This window comes from Durio zibethinus, chromosome 20 (assembly GCF_047325235.1).
Source record: "Durio zibethinus cultivar Kanyao isolate XHJ-2024 chromosome 20, ASM4732523v1, whole genome shotgun sequence".
Classification (NCBI taxonomy): domain Eukaryota; kingdom Viridiplantae; phylum Streptophyta; class Magnoliopsida; order Malvales; family Malvaceae; genus Durio; species Durio zibethinus.
The window spans coordinates 3,997,351-4,022,651 of NC_143181.1; the positions used below are offsets into that span (position 1 = coordinate 3,997,351).

At 32.1% G+C, this 25,301-nt stretch overlaps 2 protein-coding genes across 15 annotated transcripts; one reads left to right on the top strand and one right to left on the bottom strand.

Annotated features, from left to right (window-relative positions):
- The first annotated feature begins 1,180 nt into the window (after positions 1-1,180).
- On the top strand, positions 1,181-19,817 carry LOC111315542 (uncharacterized). Of its 13 annotated transcripts, none has more exons than XR_016330686.1 (8): positions 1,181-1,818; positions 3,345-3,435; positions 3,712-3,869; positions 4,099-4,126; positions 4,295-4,403; positions 4,574-4,702; positions 4,927-5,015; positions 11,216-11,710. XR_016330686.1 is itself a non-coding variant. In XM_089749300.1 (7 exons), the coding sequence occupies exons 1-6, from the start codon at positions 1,561-1,563 to the stop codon at positions 4,653-4,655; spliced, it is 729 nt and encodes a 242-aa protein (XP_089605426.1). In that variant the 5' UTR covers positions 1,182-1,560; the 3' UTR covers positions 4,656-4,702; positions 11,216-11,710. The 13 variants fall into 13 exon arrangements, 6 of the variants coding, with proteins under 6 accessions (XP_022773098.2, XP_089605426.1, XP_089605425.1 ...); XR_016330685.1 differs by lacking the exon at positions 11,216-11,710 and adding an exon at positions 19,405-19,817 and having other exon boundaries at positions 1,182-1,818; positions 3,709-3,869; positions 4,574-4,706; XR_016330683.1 differs by lacking the exon at positions 11,216-11,710 and adding an exon at positions 19,405-19,817 and having other exon boundaries at positions 1,182-1,818; positions 3,709-3,869.
- Positions 19,719-24,991, bottom strand: LOC111315541 (glucose-6-phosphate isomerase 1, chloroplastic-like). 2 transcript variants are annotated; one of them, XM_022917359.2, is made up of 14 exons: positions 24,413-24,991; positions 24,172-24,294; positions 23,826-23,924; positions 23,635-23,718; positions 22,859-23,002; positions 22,716-22,781; positions 22,308-22,376; positions 22,112-22,219; positions 21,304-21,356; positions 21,069-21,207; positions 20,815-20,971; positions 20,558-20,636; positions 20,046-20,112; positions 19,719-19,967 (listed from the first exon to the last, which is right to left on the bottom strand). In XM_022917359.2, exons 1-14 carry the CDS (start codon positions 24,959-24,961, stop codon positions 19,833-19,835), a joined length of 1,872 nt encoding a protein of 623 aa, XP_022773094.1. In that variant the 5' UTR covers positions 24,962-24,991; the 3' UTR covers positions 19,719-19,832. The 2 variants fall into 2 exon arrangements, with proteins under 2 accessions (XP_022773094.1, XP_022773096.1); XM_022917361.2 differs by lacking the exon at positions 22,112-22,219.
- Positions 24,992-25,301: the final 310 nt, after the last annotated feature.

Below are 25,301 nucleotides of genomic sequence, written 5' to 3' on the forward strand. Positions count from 1 at the left end.
TATGTTTTTTTATTTAATCATAAGTTTTTGTCACTTTATTGGTTTTGCTTTTCAAATTTATAAAGCATAGAAAAAAAAAACCATGGTATTATTACCAAACCCATATTTTCCAAATCAGATTTTTAGTTTTATTGCAATTCATGTTCATAGTTTTCAATTAAATAACAGCTATATGAATTTGAACATTTCATCAAACTCCATTTAAAATTTTTATCAAGTAAAATGATTCTGTTTAATAATGACAAATAATTAAAATGATGTCAATTTATGCATCTCTATTTTTTAAAACATATTTTGTAGTATTCTTTTATTATTAAATTTGAGATTTAAATTTTAATATTTATAATTATTTTACCTATATGATTTCATTTGTAAAAAATATTTTTTACAGACTTAAAACTTAAAAATGGTTTTATTTATAAACTTAAAATTTTAGGTAATTTTGATATTTTATGTTTGAAAACACCCATCACATTTCATACACAAAACTTTATGTAAGAATTCATTTATTTTCTTTGATGTTCCTTTTTTTTTAAGAAATCATAAATCTTATATTCTTTCTATTTAAATGACAAAACGTAGACTTTCCACAAGAGAATTGGATGTAATATAACAATTTAAGGAAGATTTCAATATAAAATTTCCTCCTTTTTTTTTTTTTTTTCATGTTTCTTTAGTTCAAAATTAAATAGGCTCAGCATTTGCAGGCTAGTGTGATATCAGCGAGGAATTATTACCATGTACGGCAATTTATTAAAAAATGTTAAATGATTTTAAATTTGAATAAATAATTAATTTTTTCTAATCTCAATAAGATTTTTTTAAAATTTTTATGATTATGTTATATTCTCTAATTTTTTATTATTAACAAAATAATAACAACGTAATCTGATATTTAATTTAATTAATTTAAATAATTATATTTAAAAAGTAATTTTTAATAAATTTTAAATATCATTATTTTTAATTTTTATCTCAAAATTATGATTTTCTTTTATAAAAAAGGCAATTGATGAAAATATATTTTACTTTTTTTTTCTTTTAGCTATGATAAAATTGTTCAATCAAGTTCAATAAAATTCGAACTCTTAAAACGACAGCACATCACAAGGAAAACGATGGAGATAGGCTAACGTACATTTTAGTTTCCACCAAACCAAGATTACACGAAACGATAAGTTGTGATAGATGAATTTGACCAAATTTCCATTCCCCCGCGTGTTCGGGAACCAACCCCCAACCAAAACGGGCCTCGCTGCTCCTACGCTGTCACGGCGGCTATATGCCCCTTCTCCAACCCTTTTCTTTTTTTTTTTTTAGTTTTTATTTTATTTTTTCCAAGACCCAAAAAAGATTTAAAAAGAAAAAATCGTATGTTCTTCCTCACAATAATTCTAAAAAAGAAAAATAAAATTCAATTTCGTGCTTCCGTGATTTCCGATTTCCTTATGGGACGAAAATTTCAAAATTTTTAATTTGAACTGATTAGATTTTTCTAGGGTTTGAATTCGAGGGGGGGGGGGTTTGGTGGAATTTTGAGATTGTATTAGGGTTGGCGATATGAAGATAGAGGTAACGGGTTCGAGCAACGAATCGTTAGCGATGGAAGTGGGGGAGATGAAGATAAAAGTTGTGGAAGAGCAAGATCAGTTTCGCGTTAAGCGGAAGACTTTGCGAGCTGTGCTGGAACAATGCCAGAGAGCTCTCGAATTGCTTAGTAACAACGAAGTTGGAATCGATGATGACGATGAAGATGACGTGGATCCTCAAGGGGAACTCTGCGGTCTGGGCCTTCGAAGAGATCAAGAGGCCGACGAGGTTTGTTTTGTTCTTTTTGTTTGTTGTTTGTTTTCTCAGGGTTTGGTTCTGGATTTGTATTTCTTTCCGATGCTAAGAAAAACGAGGGAAAGAGAAGGAAAGGAAGTCTAAGTGAGAATCTTACGTAATCAGTTTTTAGCTCGTAAGAACGAGTGGTTTCGATTTGGTGGATTTATCATGTTCTTTATGAAGATTTAGTTTGTTTAAACTTATACTATTTTTTTGGAGAATTCTAGGATTATTTGTTTCTACTTTGGGTGATGATCGGATCTGAGTTGAACTCAGCTTGAATGAGACAATTGAACTTATATTAAAGCTAAATGGCGGTTCTCATTTGGATAATGGTCTAATTTGTGTTGGATGCACCAGTTGCATATCTGTGTCTATTTCTTTTTCAGTGCTGCATGCTTGCATTATGTAGTTTTGCAAGACATTAAGTTACTGGTTGAGCCTTGCTTTTGGTTAGTTTTAGTTTTTGATGTGGGTTTGCTGGTTTTGCCATGATCACTGTGTCTGTTTCCGTTTTTAGTCTGGGCTAGGTTGAGAATTTTGCTTGTTGTCATAAGATGGAGAAATGGTATTCTTGGTTAAAAGCCAGTGTAGGCTGGGATTGCACTCTTTCAGTATTAAATTGAAAAAAAAAACAATCTGACGGAAGTATGCCAGAGGGTGTAGGGCAGGAGTCAACTGTTAAATAAAACGTGAATAGATTAAAACACCCTTTTCGTTGTACAATTCATTAGATGATGCCTTCCATTGTTTCAGAGTCCATTTGCCACTTAGCATTTGTCTCATTGATGTCATCTCAATTGCAATGCTCCTTTCTTATGTGTTTGTTTCACCCTATGTATACATATATTTATTTTGAAAAAAGAGCCAAATGAGAATGAAACGGAGAAGAGATTAAAACTTTTCCATTATAACATTCATCCTATGAAGCAAAATTTTGGTCCGAAGGTATGAGATTAGGAACTAATACCAAATGATTTCAAATTTGATAAATAAAGCATAAAATCAGAGCCCACAGTTTGTAAAAAAACTGGAACTTTCTTTCACTTCTAGAAGTTCAGTTACTGATGGTTGTGAAAAGTAAAAAAAATGAATTTTTTCCCCTCTGATGATAGTATTTCACTTTGGAGTGGTGAATTGTGTGTTTTTTGTTCATTTTGTTCCACTTTGCAGTCACTTGTTTTCTTAAACGTCATGGATCAAAATTAAAGCTTATATTCCACTTTTATAGTTCTCTAGTCACAACTTGCATCTTTTAATGGCAATAAATATTGAAATCTCACTTAAATATGGCGATCCCTTATACCTGATTTTGACATACTAAAACCCTTGAATTTATGAATTCTTTTATTTAATGTAAATGGCTTTATGAAATAGATTATGCATATGAAATTAGCAACCAGATAGAAAGGAGATCTACAGAATTTGCAGTACTTCATGAGGTTTGCATTTGCTTTCATTCAAAATGGTTCCAAATAACTTGGATATCTAATGCATGTACCTTACTTTAAATGCAGTTGTGTGATCTTCCCAAATCTAGAGTTCGATGCTCTGACTTCCTCAAAAAGCTAGAGTGTGCTCAGGTGCCAGTTCCAGAAAACATTGCTGGTATGCATCCAAAGATGGTCCCTTTTAGACTGTTAGCATATATCATTTCAACTCGTTGCAAAGACATTGAACAGGCATATGTATTCAGTATATTTAAGTTCTTTCTTTTAGGGAACTTTTGCTTTAGCATATATATGATTTCAACTCATTGCAAAGACATTGAACAGGCATATTTATTCAGTATATGGAAGTTCTTTCTTTTAGGGAACTTTTGCTTGTGTTTAAAATGATCTTTGTTGTGTGGATAATAATGAAATTCTTCTTTGGAACCAGAAGAAGGTAGTTCTTGGGACATGGTCAATGAAAATGATCTTTGGGAAGACGAAGTTGTTGATTTGGATCAAGAAGATTATGTTCTTGTTAGGCAGGAAGATATAGTAGAAGGCATTGCTTGTTTTATGGCTGCATATTTGCTGTCCCTTAAACAGACTAAGGCATGTAAATTTCTTGCTCTCCGTTGGTGTTATAAGTATTATGGACTTCAATCTTTTTCTTTTGACTCATTCACACATAATACACTTAAGCCAGAAAAAATTATTGTCTTATATAAAAGTTTTGTTGTGGTCTTACTTATTGGCAGACTGAATAAAACTAACTGTCTATGCATGTTCGTCATGGATTATTCAGCAATGGATGCTAAAGAATTTTTTTTTCCTTTCCCAGGATTTGACTCTCAATCAACTTCAGGAAGGTGAGTTTGTTTCTTTTCATTAGTTAGATTGGCATCCAATTTTACCGCGATACATTTAACTGAAAAACTTAAATTTCCATCTCAAATATCTTTTATTCCATAATCCATACAATATTTCTAGCCATTGATATGGTGTGGGAATTCTGACACTTTTGAATTTTCTTGTAGCACTAAGCAAGACCTTCTCTGTAAAAGAGAAAAAAGGAAAGCTTCGAAAAGCATGGGATGGAAGTAAAGTCATTTATAATGTGGCATCCTGGGGGGCAACTGCAATTGGGTAGGTTATAATTTTAATCTTGACAAACCAGCGTTTCTTATTTCCTCCATTGTGCTGCTAGCAGTTTCCTCAGTTGCCTATGATTTAATGCATCTTCCTATTAACATCATTCTGATTTCACTTCATTTCTTTTGGCTGATACAATACATTTATTTGTTCGTTCTCAACAGGATATACCAAAACCCTTTACTTCTAAGAACTGCCTCAAAAGCCTTCTGGACTTCTTGTCATGTTATATCAAAGCTTCTCTGATTTCCTTGCTCTACTTGGTGAACAGAGTGATACTGGAATTCACTGTTGTATGTATGCTTTCTTGCTGTCGAATGCAACCTTGGTGTTTTTGCATGTTGTGTGACATGAATACCATTCTTTTTCATGCTGCAGATCCATTGATCCATTTTTCTAAATTTAATCCTTGTAAATATTTCTTCTTGAAGAAGCATTTCTGATGGCAATTCAAATTCATTAGCATCATCTTCCTTGTGACGGCTCACTCACCCTTTTGATTTGGTAACTTCTGCAGTTCGTGATCAGCATATGCAAATGCCCTAGGTAGTAATGGATGTCTAACATTTGCTTTTGTGGACTCTTCTCTGATAGCTAGATTTTGGGGTATGATTCTCCTAAAATTCATGTCATTCTCTTTAACTTTAGATTCAAGTTTTCATACGTATAATAGCCTTTAACATGTTTCTTTTTTGGGCCATTAACTTTGACGGGTTCAAGAAACCTAAAAACTATAGTAAATATTTGGTACATAGGATTAGTTGAAAAATAAGATATTAATCATCTAATTACATATTTGTTATGCACTTAAATAAAAAGATTAGATTATTGAAAGAATAAGATATTCTATGCTAATAGGATAAATCTATCATTAAAAAAAGTAAGGGATTGTTTTTAATGCATGGGATTAACTTTACATGTCTTATTATGTTCTTAAAAATTATATAAATAATTTAAATTGTATAGATTTTAAGAAAAAATAATTTTGATCAATAAATAAATTATTTTATCTTAATCTTTATATACATCAAATATAATATAAAATTATATTATTTAATTTAATTTTATTCATAATATTATATTATTTTATTTTATTTTATCATAATTTTGTGTATCAAATATAACTTAAGTGTATTAAACTGTTTATTCATAACGCATCAATTTCCTCGGTGCAAATCCCATCAAGGTCCATCTTTTAAAAGATTCAGGATTATTAGCCATAATTTATCAAAAAAAAAAAAAGGAAATTACTATAGAATTACAAGCTTAGAATGTAGTAATTTAATAGTTAAAAGGATTTGATAAACTAAAAAAAACCAAAAGCCTTTGTTATGCTTACAAGCTTTCTTCAGCTCTGAATAAAAAATAGATAGAGAATATTGAAATCTGAAGCTTTTTTGAAAGAAATTATGGGATTTTTCATTTTTTGTTTTTTTTCATTTTCTTTTTTTATTTAAAATTTTCTTAAGTCAGTGCTAGATTTCCCACAAATGACTGCGATTCAAGAATTTAAATGGTGCAAATTTTAACCAGTAAGGTAGATATGTTCTAGATTCGTGAAATTGACGGGTTTAATTTCGGGCTCTCTAAGGATGGAGTGTTAATAAAACTACTTGCAACATAGTGGATGATTGGTTGTTCTAACAAAATAATATCAAACATAAATAGTTCATAGATAAGACATATAACAAAGACATTTTAGTCAGTATTCAAGATTTTGATTCCCTATTGGCTTAACATCGAACTGGTGGTCTGATTTTTATGGAGATATGTCTTTTACTACAATAGTTTATTTCAGTAAGATATTGTTACAATAATTTTTCTTTGATTGAGAGATGGGATCAATAATCTGTTTGATAATTCTATAAGAATTTTTTATGTAGAAGATCCACAATAATGTGACAATTGTAAAGCATACTTAATTTTGTATCATTGCAAATCATGAAATAGATAGAGAAAATACGAATATAAAACTTTAACTATAAAAGAAGGAAGAATGAATTACTAAAAGAGAAGAAAATTTTTAGCCAAACATATTTTATAAGAAAGATTTCTTACAAAGAAAAACTTCTTAAAGATGCTTAACTTATTCCTTTTGGGAGAAAGAGCACATAATTTATACATAGAAAAAGTAAAAAAATAGTAACTTAATAAGATTATGTCATGATTGAAGTAATGATTTCACAAATAACTAGACATAAAGTTACTTTCGACATGACTTAAAAATAGACATAAAATAGACTTGACATAAAGTAGACTTAAAGTTGATGTAAAGTCTGGTGAGAGGTCAATATTATCACACATAATTATACAAATTTTGGAGTTTTTTGAAAAGTATATGGAGAGCATTATCACATATAATTATACATAATTGGACTAAAACATGGGAGTCTTTTGTTTGGAGCATCATAAATGGATTTCTGATTAGATTAGCATCATTTATGATAACTATGAGTGTGTTTTAGAGAGAAGTTAAGGTAGAGAATTATCTGTACTTGTGGTGAAGTCATAACTTATATTTTCTAACCATTGATCTGGGTCAAAATCTTTATAGGGGTCTTGTGAATCTTGCCATTTTATTTTTTTAAGAACTTCAGGAGGTTTTCAGTAAGAGTTTTTTTCTACTGGTCATGTATGTTTAAGTTCATATTTTGTGGTTTTAGGAAGAGGTTTTGTCCATGCGCCATGAATTCTTATTTCATAAATTTTTTTATCAATCTGAAAGATAGTTTTCCCATAGAACATCATCTTGGTGCTCTAGCCAATTTTGTTTAGGAATCTGGTGATTCATTTTATAAATCTATCTCTGAAATTCAGTATATTTAGTAGGCTAATAAAAAAGAAAATATAATAATGAATAACCTTGTGAGCTATAAATTATCGTATACGGGGAAGTACTGGGACTCATTTGCCAAATAATTGCAAGATCTGTGAAAAATTAAAATAATGTGAAGGTCAGGGAAAACTTGTGTATTTCTCATAGGTTTTTATCTATTTGATCCAAATTGGAATAGGTCTGAACTAGTTGAAGAAAAACTTGAGATGCTGGTGATTGGGGTCCATCTGATATCTTTTTAGGTAGATGGTTGTCTATTGAAAAAGGTGAAGAAATGTTTTAAGCTTTAGGAGTGGAAATTCTACAGCAATATAGTAAATGTGATAAAGGTATCATATGAAACAAACTGTTTCTTTTGGGAAACAAAGTGGGTCAGAGAATTTGAAGGGATGGATGAAGGGGTATTCAAGATGTATACAAAGTTTCCAAAATCTTGCTTTAAGGTCAAACTTGGAGAAGATTTTTGCTTTTGATAAATTTACAAACAAAGTTTTTGTTTGGAAAGAAAAATTTATCATCTACAAGAAAAATGTTAAGAGGCTTATAATTAATCACTAATCTTAATTTTTTATAAACTTGTTCAGAACGTTTATTGACATAAAACGCTTCACATGCCCATTGAAAAGATGTTGGTTCAATTAATCTTTGAGCCTGAAAGAGGAAACATTCTTGGGTTGCTAGTTTGAAGTGATTAAGGTTTATGCCTGAATGACTTGTTTTTGTTGGGTTGACATTTTTATCTTTTTGAAGGGAAGGGTAATGAAAAATTAATGGTTTTTTCAAAAAAGGTGATTGCACTTCTAGAGGATTTTTAAGTGATTTTCTACATATGAGATCTGAATGAATTTTTGTCTAAATTTTTGAAAGACATATGGTTGAATAGACATGGTGAAAAGGTTGGGAAGGTTTTTCTAAAATTTGAAATAATTTCAAACTTTATACCTTTTTCATTAATTTGTAAATCTAGCATACTGGTTATGACATCAAAACCAATAACAAGGTCTTTTTGAGGAAGTGAAGATCTTAAAATTTTTTGAGTTATTTAACAACATGAGAAAATTTAAAGGATAACAAGGTTGCTGATAAAGTCTGTAGAGAATACATTTTCATTAGTGGTCTTGAAAAATGTTTTTTGTTTTTTTTAAAGATTTTGGGTAAGACAATGAGATTTGTTATGGTTTAAGCTGCACCAATGTCAAAGAATGCTGTGATTATTATGGGAGGAGAATGTTTGTGAGTGAATATTTGAATTGGGGCTAAAGGTAATTTTAGAGGTTGAAATGTTTGGATTTTTTGGAGTGCTTAGACTGACATGTACTCATAGCATTGATCATTTGTAAATTTATTTGAATTTGAATCTAAATTATCATCATCAAATTGCTTGAGCATAAACAATAATCTTTTATTCTGCTCATCATCAAAGGAGAAGATTGATTCAAAATTATCATCAGAAAGATTAATGCCAAAGATATTAGCAATATCTTGTATCATTTTTATTGATCTTTTGTTTGACTTTGGGTAGTTTTTGCAAAATGTCTTGATTTTTCACAGAGAAAATATTTTGTACTTTTGATCTTTGGGTTTTTTTTTTTTTTATGGCAAACTTAAATCTTGAAAATCTTTTGGGCTTTGGTGATTTTCTAAATAGTTTCTTGAATCTGAAAAAATATAAGTTTATGAGAAATCTGAATCTTCTAATGTGCTTTTTTTTCTTGTGATGGCAAATACATGTGGAGTCCCTAAAAGAACATTTAATTTGGAGTTTAGAAGAAGAGTAGGAACATGGTTTCTCTAGCTTTTTGGAGTTGTTCACCAAATGTGCAATGTATTTGTGCTCTTTGCAAATCTTGTCTTGGGCTTTCAAGATCATCTTGTAAATATTTTCAAGGTTCATGGTTCTAACATCAAGAGATTTAAGATTGAGCAGTGTCTTTTCTACTGTGCAAGCTTTTTTGGAACAGAGTTTAAAAAAACTTACTTCAAGTTGACATTATTAAATCCATCAAGGATGTAAAAATACTAAAAGAATTGTTGATAGTATTTGTCAAGGTATTTTAGATGAAAAGAACAACATTTTAATTTGAAAAATTATTTTCTGATATTTTTCAAATTGTGAATGTCTTGGTCGTATAATATTGCTGAAAACTTAGATATAGCTTCTATAATTATTGGGCATTGAAGAAACTATAGTTGTTTGTATTCGTCGATATTGTTTCAAAAGTTTTTTAGAGTTTTAACTAGTTTGGAAACAAATTTGATCGAGAGTGTGTTTATCGTAACATTAGGATTGGAATTCAATTCAACTAATCCCTATGCTAATAAGAATTTTTGGAACCTTGAAGGCCATTTTGAAATAGGAATATCATCAATTGTAAAGACTAAAAACTTTGATATAGAAGGAGGAACATGTGTTTGTTGTGAAAAAGGGTGTTGTTTAATGTCCATTGCATCAAGGTTGTGTACTTTTGGATTATCATTTGGAACTTCAAATGTTGGTTTTGTCGTGAAGATCTGAGGAAGTTCTGACTCATCTTAATCAACTAAATCATTTGACTTAATTGTCTCCATTTGAGATTTTATCTTAAAAGTAGAGGAAAAAATATCTTCAAGAGAAAATTAAGAAAAATTTTCTTGTGCCATCTAATGAATCATTTTTGAAAGGGTTTATGTAAGAGAAATCATGAATTGTACAGGTTTTTGGTCTGTGTGATGTGTAGGGTTTTGAGGGACAGAACTTGAGCTTGGTTTTGGTTTTGGAGGTTGAAGAAATTGTTGTTTTGTAACTCTTTTGAGTTTTTGATTAACTAATTATTGTTCTTGGAATCTGTGAATCTATTTTTCGGTTGTGCCAAATGTAGGTTGTTTTAGTTGGTCTGAGATAGGAGTGAAGTATTATTTTGGTTGTGAAGATATTGGTATGGATGTAGGAGGGAGTTTATACTGAAAAGGGGTGAAGAAAGGTATTGGAGGTGAGGTTGAAAAATTGTATGGTTGGTAAGAAATAGGAGTATAGGCTTGATAAGGGGTGTTATGTATTTCAGTGTTGATTGGAGTGAAGATAATTGTAACTGAAGGCTACTTGTTGTTATTGTTTTTGATGGAGCTGATTTTGAAGATCTGTAAGTTGAATCTTAATACTTTTCATTTCTTTATCTCTTTTAGTGAAAGTATAAGTGATTTCAGTGTTGGTTTCAATCATGTATCTGAGTTCTTGATCTGAAGTTATTATCCTTAATTGAATTTCAAGAATAATGTTTTGAAAGTTGACAAGGTTTTGATCAAAGTGATGACTAACTTGGTCTAACTTGTTTTCAATTTTATACAAGTATGTATTTTGTTGGAGAGAAATTTCAATCTGTCAGTTTAAAATTACTTTAGCATGAGAAACATTTTTTTGGGGTTTGAGATTTTTGGGGTGTACTTATATTGATTTTTTTGGAATTCTTGGAAATGAGGGAAATTTGATCTTGGGTAGTTTGGTTGCATCATAGAAATTTGAGGCAAAGGTTGGGTGAAATTTGGTTTTTGTGTGGCTTGAATTTTATAGGTTTAAAGAAATTGTTTTTCTTTCTTAGGATAAATAACATAATATTCAAACTTTTCTAAGGGTTCACTGAGGAGATCAACTTCAAAGTTTTCATTCTCATATCTTTCTTTAAGCTTTTGCTGGGAAGATTTTTTCTTCTTTGGCTTGTTTGGAATATCATCATCATCATCCAAGAGGCTTCTGTATAAGTCTTTTTGACAACCTTTGCATCTGTAATTAATATTCCAATAGCAATATTCTTGTAGATATTTGTATGTATATACAGGTTTTCCATCATATTGGAAGTGTGTAACTGGAACATTTTGCTCAGCTTGATATCTTTGCATCATGAATTATATTAGAAAGATTGTTGGAGGAGGAATATTTTTTTCTTTGTTGTGATCAAACTCAATTGTTACAGTGTCATCCTAATTTGTCTTATAGGTTGGATTAAAGTGTTGAATAGGTTCATCTTGCTTTCAAATATTTTGATAACTTGTCGTCCACGACTTTGGGAAAAGTATGGCAAGTTCTTCATTTGAGATCTATTTTGAAGTGTGAACATGTTTGAAATTCTTGTCTGTGGCTTCCATCTTTACAAAGACAACATCACCAAAGTTTGAAAGAGGTAAGTTAATGGCATGATCTTGAATTTTATATGTCATCTAGTAGTAAATGATTGCCTGGAGTCCTTTCATCTTAGTACCTACAATCTACACTTGAACTTTCAAAGCATCTAATAGTGTTAGATTATGAAGAGACGTATTATAATTTGGGAAGACTCTGAAGAAGACAGTTCTTGCATTGAGTTTCATCTCAACTATGTCGAGTATTGCATGCTTGTATTATTTGAATCTTGTGTCTAACAAGGTCATTTTGATACATATAGGAATACTATTTTTACCATGAAAGGTCAAAGCTATTTTGATAGCACCAAAATAGATGTGAGTATATCTTTGTTCTGACCATTATTGAGAAAATTCTTTTGGGATTTAAAAAGTAACAAAATTCTCTTGAGTTTTTGCTGGAAGAATACATTGATCAAAGTTTGTGACTTGAACATATTCTTTTGAAACTTGATATTTTAGTTTTAAAAAGGTTTTTAGAGAACTAGTAATAGAAGTGAAAGAGTTTAAGAAAGCTATATAAAGATTTACAATGGGAATAACTGTTTGATGGATTTTTTTTTTTTGAGCTGTAATCTACTTCATACAAGAATTTTAACTTGAAAAGAAGACTTTTTAAGTACAAGAGAAGAAGAAAAAGATAAACTAAAAGAAGATCTAGAAGTGGAAGGTTGAGAACTAGAATTACTAATAGTAGATAAATCCATGAAAATAAAACTCTCTTTTGGCTTTTCCTATTCAACTCAATAATCAAGAAATAGAAACAAGAATTTCTTCTCTTTATTCAGAATTGCTCTTTGATACCATTCTAAAAAGCAAGGTAGAGATGTCTTAGAGTAGTGTAATTGACAGGTTCAGTTTCGAGCTCTCTGAGGATTGAGTTTTAACAAAATTACCTGTAATATAGCGAAGGTTTAGTTGCCTTAACAAGATAATACTAAACATAAATAGTTCATAGATCAGACATATAACTAAAGTATTTTAGTTGATGTTTAACACTCTGGTACCCTTTTGGCTTAATGTCGAATTGTTGTTCTGACTTTTGTGGAGATATCTTTCACTACAATAGCTTATTTCAGTAAGATTTTGGTATAATAATTTTTTTTTGGTTGAAATAATGGATCAATGATCTATTTGATAATTGTACAAGAATTTTTAATGCAGAGGATCCATAATACTATGGTAACTGTAGAGTATACTTGTATTACTGCAAATCATGAAACAAATAGAAGAAATATGAATTTGAAAGTTTAATTATAGAAAAAGAAGGTAGAAATTATCCAATGAGAAGAGAGTTTTTAGTCAAACACATTTTATAAGAAAGATTTCTTACAAAGAGGAATTTCTTGAAGAAGCTTAACTTGTTCCTTCTAGAAAAAAGAACAAACAATTTATACATAAAAAAAAAGTAAAAAAATAGTAACCTAATAAGATCATGTTATGATTAAAGTCATGACCTTACAAATGACTTGACATAAAGTTATCTTAATAAAGTTACTTTAAAAAAATAGCTTTAAAAAAGTAGACATGACTCTAAAATAGATATAATGTAGATTTAACATAAAGTAAACTTAACATAAAGTAAACTTGACATAAAGTAGACTGGACATAAAGTAGACTTAACATAAAGTAAACTTAAAGCTGATGTAAAGTTTGGTGAGATGTCAACATCAACTTTAGAGTCTTCTGAAAAACATATGAAAAGTATTATCACATATAATTATACATAATTAGACTAAAATAGAGGAGTCTTTTGTCTGGAGTACCATGAGTGGATTTCTAATTTACCATTCTAACAAGCAGAATTTCTAATAAAAAGGGTAGAGATGTCTTAGACTCGCTTAATTGATGGGTTTAGTTTCAAGCTTTCCGGGGATGGAGTCTTAACAAAATTACCTACAACATATCGGAAGATCGATTGCCCTAACAAGATAATACTAAATATAAGCAGTTCATAGATAAAATATATAACCAAGGTATTCTAGTCAATGTTCAAGACTCTGACGCCCTTTTGGCTTAACGTTGAACTGGTAGCTTGACTTTTATGAAAATATATCTTTCATTACAGTAGCTTATTTTAGTAAAATCTTGGTACTTAATTTTTTTTTGTTGAAATAGTGGATCAATGATTTTTTAACAATTCTACAAGAATTTCTGATGTAGAAGATTCATAATACTATTACAACTGCAGAGCATACTTAATTTGTATCATTATAAATCATAGAATAGATAGAAAAAATATGAATATGAAACTTTAACTATAGAAGAATGATGAAAGAATTACCAAAGAAAATATAGTTTTTAGTCAAATATATTTTATAAGAAAATTATTACAAAGGGAAACTTCTTGAAGAGGCTTAACTTGTTTTTTTTTTTTTTTAGAAGGATCACATAATTTATACATAAAAAAAGTAAAGAAATAGTAACCTAATAGGATCATGTCATTATTAAAGTCATGATCTTACAAATAACTTGACATAAAGTTACTTTAATAAAGTTACTTTAAGAAAGTAGCTTTAAAAAAATAGACATAACTCAAAAGTAGACATAAAATAGATTTGACATAAAGTAGACTTGAAGTTGATATAAAGTCTGATGAGGCATCAACATCAACTTTGGAGTCTTTTGAAAAGTATCTAGAGAGCATTATCACACATAATTATATATAATTGGATTGAAACAAAGAATCCCTTCTAGAGCATCATGAGTGGATTTCTGACTAGATTAGCATCATTTGTAAGAACTATGAGTGTGTTCTAAAAAGAGATTAAGGTAGAAATTATCTGCATCTTGTAAATAAGGTCATACGCATGTCTTTCAATTGTCTTTTTTGTAATGATCTGTTGAATTTCAAAAGAAAGGTTATAAATTGAGAATATTGGTTGAAAATTTGGATCTGGAACAAAGGGTTTATATTTTAGGCTATAAAGACAAAATAAAAAAAATTAGTTAGTGTTTGAAGAACAGGGTCATAAGAAGGTGAAAGTAAAGATAAAGAGGTCATCATAGAAATGACTGAAATAATTTGCAGGGAGTTTGATGGAGGTTTAGGAGGAGACCAAGTTAGCATGTTTGGAAAGATGTCTCTGCTTTTTGTATATACTATGGTGAAAGAATATTTTGAGAACCACTGAGAAAGTTTGAGTAACTGTGTATTTGGCATCTGTTTCTTCTTGAAATTAAGCATTTGATCAAAAGCTGACATATTCAATTCCATAAGAAAGTGGTATCTAATGAGGTGAAATTCAAATTTTTGGATTTTATATTTTACATTTAAAATTTCTTTTAGTGTAAAGTGGTAATAGAGTATCGAATTTTTGAATCTATCACTTTTATAATCACATATCTGTCTGTTCCATCTTTGTCTTTTAAAATGATTGTTGATCAAAATTTATCGGTTGCATCTGTCTGCAATATCTTTTTTTTATCTGAAAAAATCTTAAAGTAAGAAGTGACTGTGCTTTTATCTTTAATGTTTGTACTATTTTTGTCTGTATCTGGGACTACTTGGGAAGCTCTTTCTTTAACATTTGTCTGAGAGGGTGAGTTAACTGTGCAAGATTTAAAAGAAATTCACTCATGTAATTTACAACACTGAGGAATGTTGTACTTACTTTTTGAAAAGATTTTCATTAGGAAAATCTACATGTGTCTTAGTAATGACGAAGATATTTACTCTCATCCTTGATAATGCATTAATTTACATTGAAGATATCTTACTGTTCTCTTCAGATGTCACATCTTACATACAGTTATTGGATAAGTTTCAGCAAATTGTTTAGTAGTATGAGATAATGCTCTCAGAGAAAAAAATTATCATTGACCCTTCAAAAATTATTTTCTTAAGCATGCATTTGAAAGATGGACAATTCATAGCTCAAACTCACATTGTTAAGACACTTGCAGATTTTTCTAATGAAAATCTATCGAAAAAATAAGCATAACAATTTTTCAGCATAGTAAATTATATGAGTGAATTTCTTTTAAATCTTGTACGGTTAACTCATTCTTTCAAACAGATGTTAAAAAAGAGCCTCTAAAGTAGTTTTACATACAGACAAAAGTAATACAGACATTTAAGATAAGAATGCAGTCACTTCCTACTTTAAAGATTTCTTTAGATGAAAAAAAAGATATTGTAGACAGATGTAAACGATAAATTTTGATCGATAATTTTTTTAGAAGAAAAAGATGAAACCAAACAGATATGTGATTACAAAAGTAGTACATTTAAAGATTTGAAACTCCATTACCACTCTATACTAAAAAAAAATTTAGCTGTAATGTATGAAATTCAAAAAGTTAAATTTCACCTCATTTGATAACATTTTCTTGTGAAATTAGATATGTTAGCTTTTGATCAGATGCTTAATTTCAAGAATAAGCAGATGTCAAATGCATAGTTATTCAAACTTTTTTAGTGGTTCTTAAAGTATTCTTTCACTACAACATATATAAAAGGTAGAGAACATCCTCTCAGACATGCTAACCAAACCTTCTCTTAAACCTTTTTCGAACTTTTTACAGATTATTCTAATCATTTTCATGATGACCTTTTTACCTTTACATTCACCTTCTTTTGACCCTATTTTTCAAATAGTAACCAATCTTTTTTTTTATCCTTATCTTTATATATATAGCCAAAATATAACTCTTTTGTTTTAGATCTAGATTTTCAATTAATATTCTCAATTCATAATCTTCCTTCTGAAATTTAACAGATCATTGTAAGAAAGACAATTCAAAGACACGTGCATGACCTTATTTACAAGATGCAGACTATTTTTTTTAGAAAAAGAGCAGATCATGGCCTCAACCCATTGGTTTTTATCCCCAACATCTTTTTTTGCATCTATTTCAAATCTCTGATACAACAAGCTTATTCAAAGAAGCTTTGGTTCTCTTATGATATTTATGCTAACTCTACACTATTGCCATTGAGTTTAACTTCTTTGAACTCAATTTTACCACAGTCATATTCACTAACAATGATTTCTTCTATGAAATAGATATTCATATAGGAAATTTCTTAAAGTGGTTCAAACCCTTACACATATAGTTTTCTCTCACCAAAAATCTCCATTAAAATTATCATGTCATCCTCATGTTTCACCATTCTTGTGAAATTTTTTATGATTATGCCTTCTTTTAACCTTATTTTGACATCTATGTGTGCAATCCTTACTCTCTGTATAAATTTATTTTTTAGTATGCACATAATTACAAGTTCTTGTTGAAAAGGCTCTGTAAAATTAACAAGGTTCCAAGCCTTACAGAACTTTCTTATTTTAAAAAAGAACTATGATGGTGGTACCTTTCAGCATATATCCAAGAATTACTAAATCACCTGGCACAATGGACCCTTGAACCAACCTACAATACTTGGTGGAGTGACTTATCTCATAAACTTGTTAATTTTGATCTCCATATCCCTTCCGAACTAGCTCAACTTTCAATAAACCATTATTGGCAAAATTTAGAAGATCTTTCCAAAATTCGAACAAGATTTAAAAATAGGATCTACAGTTAATTATTCCAAAATTATGATTCAGACCCGATGATTTTGAACAATAACTGTTTGTGGGTAGACAATTGTCTAATCCTCTAATATCTTAAAGATTTTTTTCGAATAAAGTTAGAAATCCACTCATGGTGCTTCAAACAAAAGACTTTTATGTTTTAGTCCAATTATGTATAATTATGTGTGGTAATGCTTTTCAAAAGACTCTAAAGTTGATGTTGATGCCTCACCAAACTTTACATCAACTTTAAGTATACTTTATATCTAGTCTAATTTATGTTAAGTTTACTTTATGTCAAATCTACTTTATGTCTATTTTTGAGTCATGTTCATTTTTTTAAAGCTACTTTCTTAAAGTAACTTTATGTCAAGTTATTGGTAAAGTCATGACTTTAATCATGATATGATCCTATTAGGTTATTATTTTTTTATTTTTTTATGTATAAATTGTCTACTCTTTCATCCAAAAGGAACAATAAAAAAGTTTCCATTTGTAAGAAATCTTTCTTATAAAATATTTTTGACAAAAACTTTCTTTTTTTTTTTGTAATTCTTTCTTTCTTCTTTTATAGTTAAAATTTCATATTCGTATTTCTTCTATCTATTTCATGGTTTGCAGTGATACAAGTTAAGTATGTTTTGTAGTTGTCACAGTATTATGGATTCTTTGCATCAAAAATTTTTGTAGAATTATCAAATAGATCATTGATCCACTCTCAGCCAAAAGAAAAATTAATGTATCAAGATCTTACTGAAATAAGCTATTGTATTGAAAGACATATTTTTATAAAAGTCAGGTCACCAGTTTGACGTTAAGGCAAGAAGACATCAAAGTCTTGAACACCGACTAGAATAGCTTGATTATATATCTGATTTATAGATTACTTATGTTTGATATTATCTTGTTAGGACAATCGATCATTCACTGTGTTGTAGGTAGTTTTGTTAGGACTTCATCCTTGGAGAGCTTAGAATTGAACCCGTTAATTACACACGTCTAGGACATCTGTACCTTGTTAGAATGGTATCAGAACTAGTTTGACAAGAGGGCTATAAACTATCGAAATTATGATCAAGGGTTTTTACAGTGTTATCTGTGGTGAAATATTGGCTCTTACTCTGACATGACCAAATAGGTTAGCCTCCTGTGTGATTGATATAGTTGAGAGGCTTATCAAAATCTAACGTCTGAGATACTCATAAAGGCTACTTAGTATAATCTATCTTGACTCTATATTCGGAGAGCTCGAGACTCTGCTTGTTAGAATTAAGGGTGTAAATGATACATTAGTACTCGCAAGTTATTCGGGTTTGATTCGAAGAAAACTTGAATTTGGTTCGATTATTATCGAGTCAAGCTCGAGTTCGAGTAGCTCGACTTATCGATCGAGTCGAATTCGAGTATTATTATATCCGACTCGAGTAGCTTACGAGCTTAGTCAAGTTTTTATATTTAAATATATTTTTATTATTTTAATTAATAAAATATTTCGAGTCTAAGTTTGAGTTCAAGTTCGAGTATGAATAATTGAACTCTTGTCGAGTATACGAATCGAGCTTATTTTTACATATTAATCGAGCCTAATCGAGTGAGCTCGAGTAGCTCGAATTCGATCACGAATCGAGCTCGAGCTTGAAAAATAAAATTTGATCGAGTTCGAATCGAGTATCGAGTTTCGAGTTGTGAGTCGAGCTCGAGCACGAGCTTCTCACTATTTGGCTCGATTCGACTCGATTATATTCTCGAATTTCTTACTATTCGACTCGATTTGATTCGATTACATTCCTTATTAGAATAGCAAGATGGGGTGAAAAAAAGGTGACGGGTGAGCTGATGTGGCAAAGAGGAACTCCGTTTTTTATTTTTTAATAAAAGTACTGTTAATAGTCGAACGGCGTAAGTGCGGATGCCTTTTTTTTTTGGTTACTCTAATATTTCCCCCATTTTGTATAGTTCGCATGGGTTAGGTGGGTCCAAACGAACCGGATACATGCTTTTTCTCTTTGCTCTATTTCTGCAGTGGGGGGTGTTTCACCCAAATCGGCTATTGGTTTTTTTTTTTTTTTTTGCCGCACGTTGGTTTTGTTCAATTAAATATTTTAATGTAAGAAAACAGATGACACATTTGTGGCCCAAAAAAAAAAGACAAAAGTCACCTGATGGTCAATTCTGGTTGTCGATTTGTAGTCTTTGGTATGTGTGATCAACGGCTGTGATTTGTTTTGACAACTAGAAATATAAAAATTAAAAAAAAAATCTTGCTTTGAAATAAAGAGGAGATGAAGATGAACTCAAAGGATTAAGGGTATGTTTATAGCGTCCAAAGAAAAAGAAGAGGCAACTAAGGATATAATGCAATTTCAAACACTTACCACGTTGCTCATCCAAACATATCTTAAAAAAATTTAGCTCAAAAGAAGATAGCCCAAGCATGCTTTTCAAAACACTACCTACGTAAGATACTCACCTACCTGTTGTCTTGAAGGACAAATGGACGACCTGAAAGCTTTTCAAACATGGAAATTGATGTTTCTTGTATTGGGTTTCATTAGCCGAGCGACCCACAAAAAACACGAGTTGCATTCGAGGAATCTTGGGCAGATTTTAACTCCACAATGATGCAGATATAATTGCCTGAGTTGGGTGAAAATTTGTAGCGATGGACTGTCTCATCAGATGAATGAGAAAATGGTCGGTTATCGGTCCCTAGTAATCAAGAGCAAAACAAGCTAGTGTAACAGCCAAGAGTATCATGCAGGTGAAGTGGGCGCTTACCATATTTTGATGGATGTATTTCAATTTTAAGCCTTAGAAAAACCCAATCTGGGATTTGGTGTTATCTTATTTTATTGGAGCTTTTTTTTCTCTTAAGTTCAACCATAATAACTTTAACATGAATTTCATTGCGTTAACTTAAGCATACAATTCATCCAGATTACATTCCCCAAGGAAAACCTTTAAGCTATGCGGTGAACCACAACTGCCTTCAGCAATTAGTGCTCTGTCATTGGCAGCCATGTGCTCAATGATTTTGTAAATCATTTCAATCTGCAGCCATGAAACAAATAAGGTTAGCACAGCATTTTATTGTGTTAAGAAGTATCTTCAACAGTTTTTTGTGCATACATCTTCGGGAGCATGGCAACGATCAGCCACTTGTTCAAGTGTCAATGGTTCAACAGGATCTTTACAACTGAACAAAGTGAAACAAAAAAGTAGTCAGCGAAAAACAACAATAAAACAAAACACACACTTATATTAACACCCCAAGTCCAATGAAACGATAATAAAACAGAGCCTAAAATGGAATTGCATTGCAGGTCATCAAGCCTTTGAAACAAAGAGGAAGAAGAGAAAGAGAAAGATGGGCTACAAGCCAGAACGTGAGAGAGAATATCAGTATCCGTAATCTACAATGACTTTTCAGTCAAAATTTTCTTCAATTCTGTGACGTTAATAGGCATTCCAATTCATCCATAAAGGATGTCCAGAAAATGACAATAAACTTTGCAAAAGCTGTTTTAACTTTCAAGTATGCTGTTTCCCTGAAGCATAAATATCTAATATATAAAACAACATTAGGTCCTTTAACATATATTGTACCATAAACACCTGATCATAAGGATCTGACATCTTACCTGGCCTCATTGAGTACTGCTAAAACCCGCTTCTGTAGAGCTAACACTTCACCCGCTGCTTTTTTCCCAGCTTCCACACCTAAGATGAAAATTAAATGAAAAAAACAGAGAAAGAAAGACCATCAGATTAATTACCGAACAAAGAAGATTTAGATCAAATAGCTACGGTACAAGATATGACCCAACTACGCACAATATACTTTTTAGTTCACTTCAAGAATTATATTTCTTAAATAGAAGATGAGACATATATTTACCAGGTTGATGGTAAGCATTAATGTTGATAAGCGAGGCATAAATTCCAACTGCTCGCTCATAAAGTGCTATGAGAGCCCCCACAGATCTAGGTGTCACTTCTTGGACACTGACAGTAATGGACTCCCGGTCATTTGCATACAAAGCTGATCGTGTTCCCTGCACAAACAATGTTATAAAATGCAAAAATTACCAGCCTTTATCATGTGTCCATTCAAGAAATCCCGTTGTTTTAGAAAACCAGCACTAATCAAACCTGTAGCATTCCAAACAAATAGTCACCACATGTAACACCTGGTTCAAGCTCCCAATCATGACCAGGGGGTCTATCACGTAGCACTTCAATGAATGTCACAAAGAAATTATGCACACCCTCCCTTAGTTGTTGAATATAGCTATAAATAGATTATATGTGAAAAGTTGCATCAGGCCAGGGCATTGCTTACACGAATAGAGATTGCATAAATTTGAAAGGCATAAGGAAAACTTACGCATGCTGATCTGTGCTTCCTTTATTCCCATAAACAGTAATTCCTTGATTTACCTGATGAACTAAGTAGTGTTTTTACTAAGTCTAATCACGTAAGAAAGCAACTTAAACATCAAAGGGTAAATATTCAACACATGGCCCCAAAATATTAAAATGCAATTCGATTGCATCATGCTCCACCCTCGGTGAATGTTTGGATCCCAATTAAGTTTCAATGAAGCAGGCTCATAATGCTTTGATGTTAATAAATTGTACATAATATGCATTGGGCTAAAGCACAGACTTTTCTGAATTAAGGCTAATGCCTTCGATAAGGTTCCTCAGACTTGAGACTATTCTCCTACTTACTATTCATGCTATGTAAACGAAAAGAACAAATAGAAAGTCTCTTGTCTTTTAAATAACTAGTGGCCCAATCACTTAATGCTAATATTTAGCAGCAATAGAACAACCATGTTAAAAAAATCTTTGATTATGCCAAAAGCTTCAATGGTCAAGATGTGAAAACAATTAATCTATTAAAATGGCTCCAGGTAAGCAAGAGAATATAAAACAACAGAGGAATACTTAACCTAAGACTCAATCACCCATGGAACTACCATTCATTCTCCTCAAACACAAAATGTCAACATATCAGCTCACATGCTTTATCCAGTAATACACCCACCATATGGCGTTTTGGGGGTGATTGACCGAAAGGGTCCTACAATTTAGCATTTTGTGCAAAGTGGCCACCAATGAACCAAAAGTAATCTCCAGGATACATCCTAAATGGAAGTTGTATGACTCATCTTAAAAAGTTTATATACCCGGTTACCATCAAGGTCAAACTCCTTGCCAAGTGATTCCATAACTAGCTGCTGTAAATACCTACTAAATAGTAATAAGCTGTCCTTGTAAGGAAGGACAACCATATCCTGAAGAAACCCAACAAGAGATGCCATTAATATGAGAAACCAACATTTGAACAATACAAGATCTGTAATATAGTTTAGAATTGAATACCTTAGATCCAATCCCATCAGTTGCCCGATACCAACATAAAGCAAGCAATGCTGCAGGATTATTCCTAAGCTGAAGGAAAGGAGGAAAAATATGTATGTCAATCAAGAGATCTTATCTGTGATAACAGGTGGAAAACAGGCCAGATAGAGAATAAATACAGGAAGTCAAAAGCAAACTAAACAAGGTAGCACTTCAAATAGAAGTGAGCATGTTTGGCCCATGCTCAGAAACTGCCTACTAAAATTCTTAGTTTCCAAAATGGGCAACATCAAGGGAATGAAGATAAGTAACTGAAGGTCACCAACTAAAAATTGCAATTCTGATGATTCAACTCTAACCTATTCAATCATTAGAAAGCGGCATCACAATATATTAAAGCAACTATTAAGACCTCAGTTTGAAACTTACCACTGTGCTCCTAGTGGCCTCGTCCATCATAGATGCACCAACAAGCATTTCTCTTATGTCAATTCCCTGCATTAATATTCACTTAGAATTGTCCGAAAGTGAACTGAAAACCACATTAAATATTAAATCTATGGACTACATGCCTGAAGTGCTGCTGGAAGAAGACCCACTGCAGACATTTCAGATGTCCTGCCGCCAACCCAATCAAACATAGGGAATCGAGCTACCCAACCCTCAATCCTCGCTGTGTTGTCCAACAAAGAATTTTCTTGTGTTATAGCAACACCCTGCATAAAAGTATACATAAGCAACAATATGAAGTTGAGAATCAAATTATTAGTGGGAAATCTGCTTCCATAGTACAGGAGAACCATGCAAGAATACAAAATTCTCATGTGAACTCATTAGTAGATTAAGTACTACCGAGTGAAGTTTCTATGCAAGGGATCATACAGAGTACATTAAGTATAGTTTCAAATAAGGAGAATGGTTCAAAAAATCAAACTACCTTCTTACAACTTGGAAAATTCAACAAGCTGATTGGCAAAATAAGACCTTTTTATTTTATAGAACATTAAGACCATTCAGAGAGAGAGAGAGAGAGAGAGAGAGAGAAACAGATCTTAAAGGCTGTCGTATGACACTCTCCTTTATGGTGGCAGCACAACTATCAGTCAGTTAAGCAATTAAAAAAGCTAAAATCCATATGTGTGTGTTCCTATGTGCTTTTCAGCATTTCATGAATGAATACTTCCAAATGCCATGCATGGACATCTACACCTAACTCTAGTTATAAAGCCTCCGGATACCCTCCAAAGACAACCTACCTTTAATTAAATAACCAAAGTAAAATTTTGAAATCATACTGTGAAGCAAGGGAAAACAAATAAAAGCAGAAACAAGAACCTGAGATCAAAACCTGTTTTGCAAAATCCAGACCAGCTTCACGGAAGGCTTTCTGTACTTCCAGTAGACCATTTCTTGTTTCAGGGGTACCTCCACTCTGAGTAGATAAGTTTTTATTAGATGATACATGTTTCATATATAATCTATAAAACAGGTAAATAAAGAAGAATACAAATATCATATCAAGGATGCTTTTATGCTGACCTTTGAAATCACAATTACAAGTGTAGAAGCCAGCTCGGAACCAAGCTGTGCAATCTGATGATCAATTCCAGCAGGATCCGTATTATCAATGAATCTTATCTGCCAATTAAGAGAAGAAATATTAACAGCCAATTCCAAAAAACACAAATAGTTAAAACTTAAATTCATTCAGTTACAAGGCTACTCAAAACTGAACTTAGAGCATTTGCTTTAACAAATAAGGAGCTCTTTTGCTGTCAGCAGACTAAACCCTCAAAGTTTACTGCTAAAAGAAAATGTAATACGCAGTTCAAATTTAATAAAACGACTTTAAAATAGAACCTACTAGTTATGATTGATCAGATACCTTTAGAGGAGGATTATCAGGAGCCAATGCTTCGGCGACGAACTGCGGGCCCAGAGCCGAACCTCCAATACCAACTGAGAGAATTTGAGTAAAACGACGCTCAGGAGAAGACGGAGGTTTAATCTGTAGTTTATAGCGAACGAAAGAAATTAAGCAAAAATGATTAGTAAATTAATCCTGCTTGAATGTTGATGATCTATTAGTTTGATACAGCAAGTTAAAACGGAACCGCGAAACTAACCTTACCGCTGATGACGTCATCGGCGAACTTGCAAACGGCGTCGAGAGTGTTCTCTATCTGTAGCCGCAGAAACGAATTCGGCCCGAGTTTAGCGTTCCTCAACCAATAGTGGCCCACCATCCGTCCTTCGTCGGGATTGGCGATGGCGCCTTTTTCCAATTCCTCCATAGATTTAAACGCGACTTGGAATCGGGGCTCCATCTCAGAAACAAACTGATCCGAGAACCCGATCCTACTGACATCGAGGTACAACCCGAGCTCCTTGTGCTGGTACAACCAGTCAACGTATCTCCTCCACAGCGTTTTAGGATCTTTCTCGAGCTCTCCCCCTTGACTGGCCTTCTTCAAAACGCTGACGTTGTTCGTTTTGGACAAATCGGCGGATATTCCGCGAGCAACGGAGTGAGTCGCGACGACTTTAGAGTTGGAGTTAGAACGAGTTGAGAATGCGAGTGAGTCCTCGCGAAGCGAAGGGGTGAGTTTGGAGATTCCATTATGCTTAGGCTTCAAAGAAGGGGAGGAAGAGCAGAGGCCTGAAAGAGAGGCCATCGAAGAAAAAAAGACGACTGACAGCGAGACAATGACAACGATAGAAAATATATATATATAGACAGCAATTTTTTGTTCAGGCCATTGAAAGCGGGGGTTTGATTTTTTTGAAGAATCGAATGTTTTGGCGTTTTATGAGGTTCTTTTTGTCGTTTTCGTCTATTTTGGTTTTTGATAGTTGGCTCGTGCGGGACGAAGGTTGTTCCTGGTTCACGCGTGGTTTGGTTGGTTCGTGGTTAGGTATTGTTTCCTTTTGTGGTTGGTTGGTGCCTGGTGGTGGACTGGTGGCGCTGCTGGTAGGGCTTTGACCTCTGTATTTGGATTGATGAACCGTTGAAAG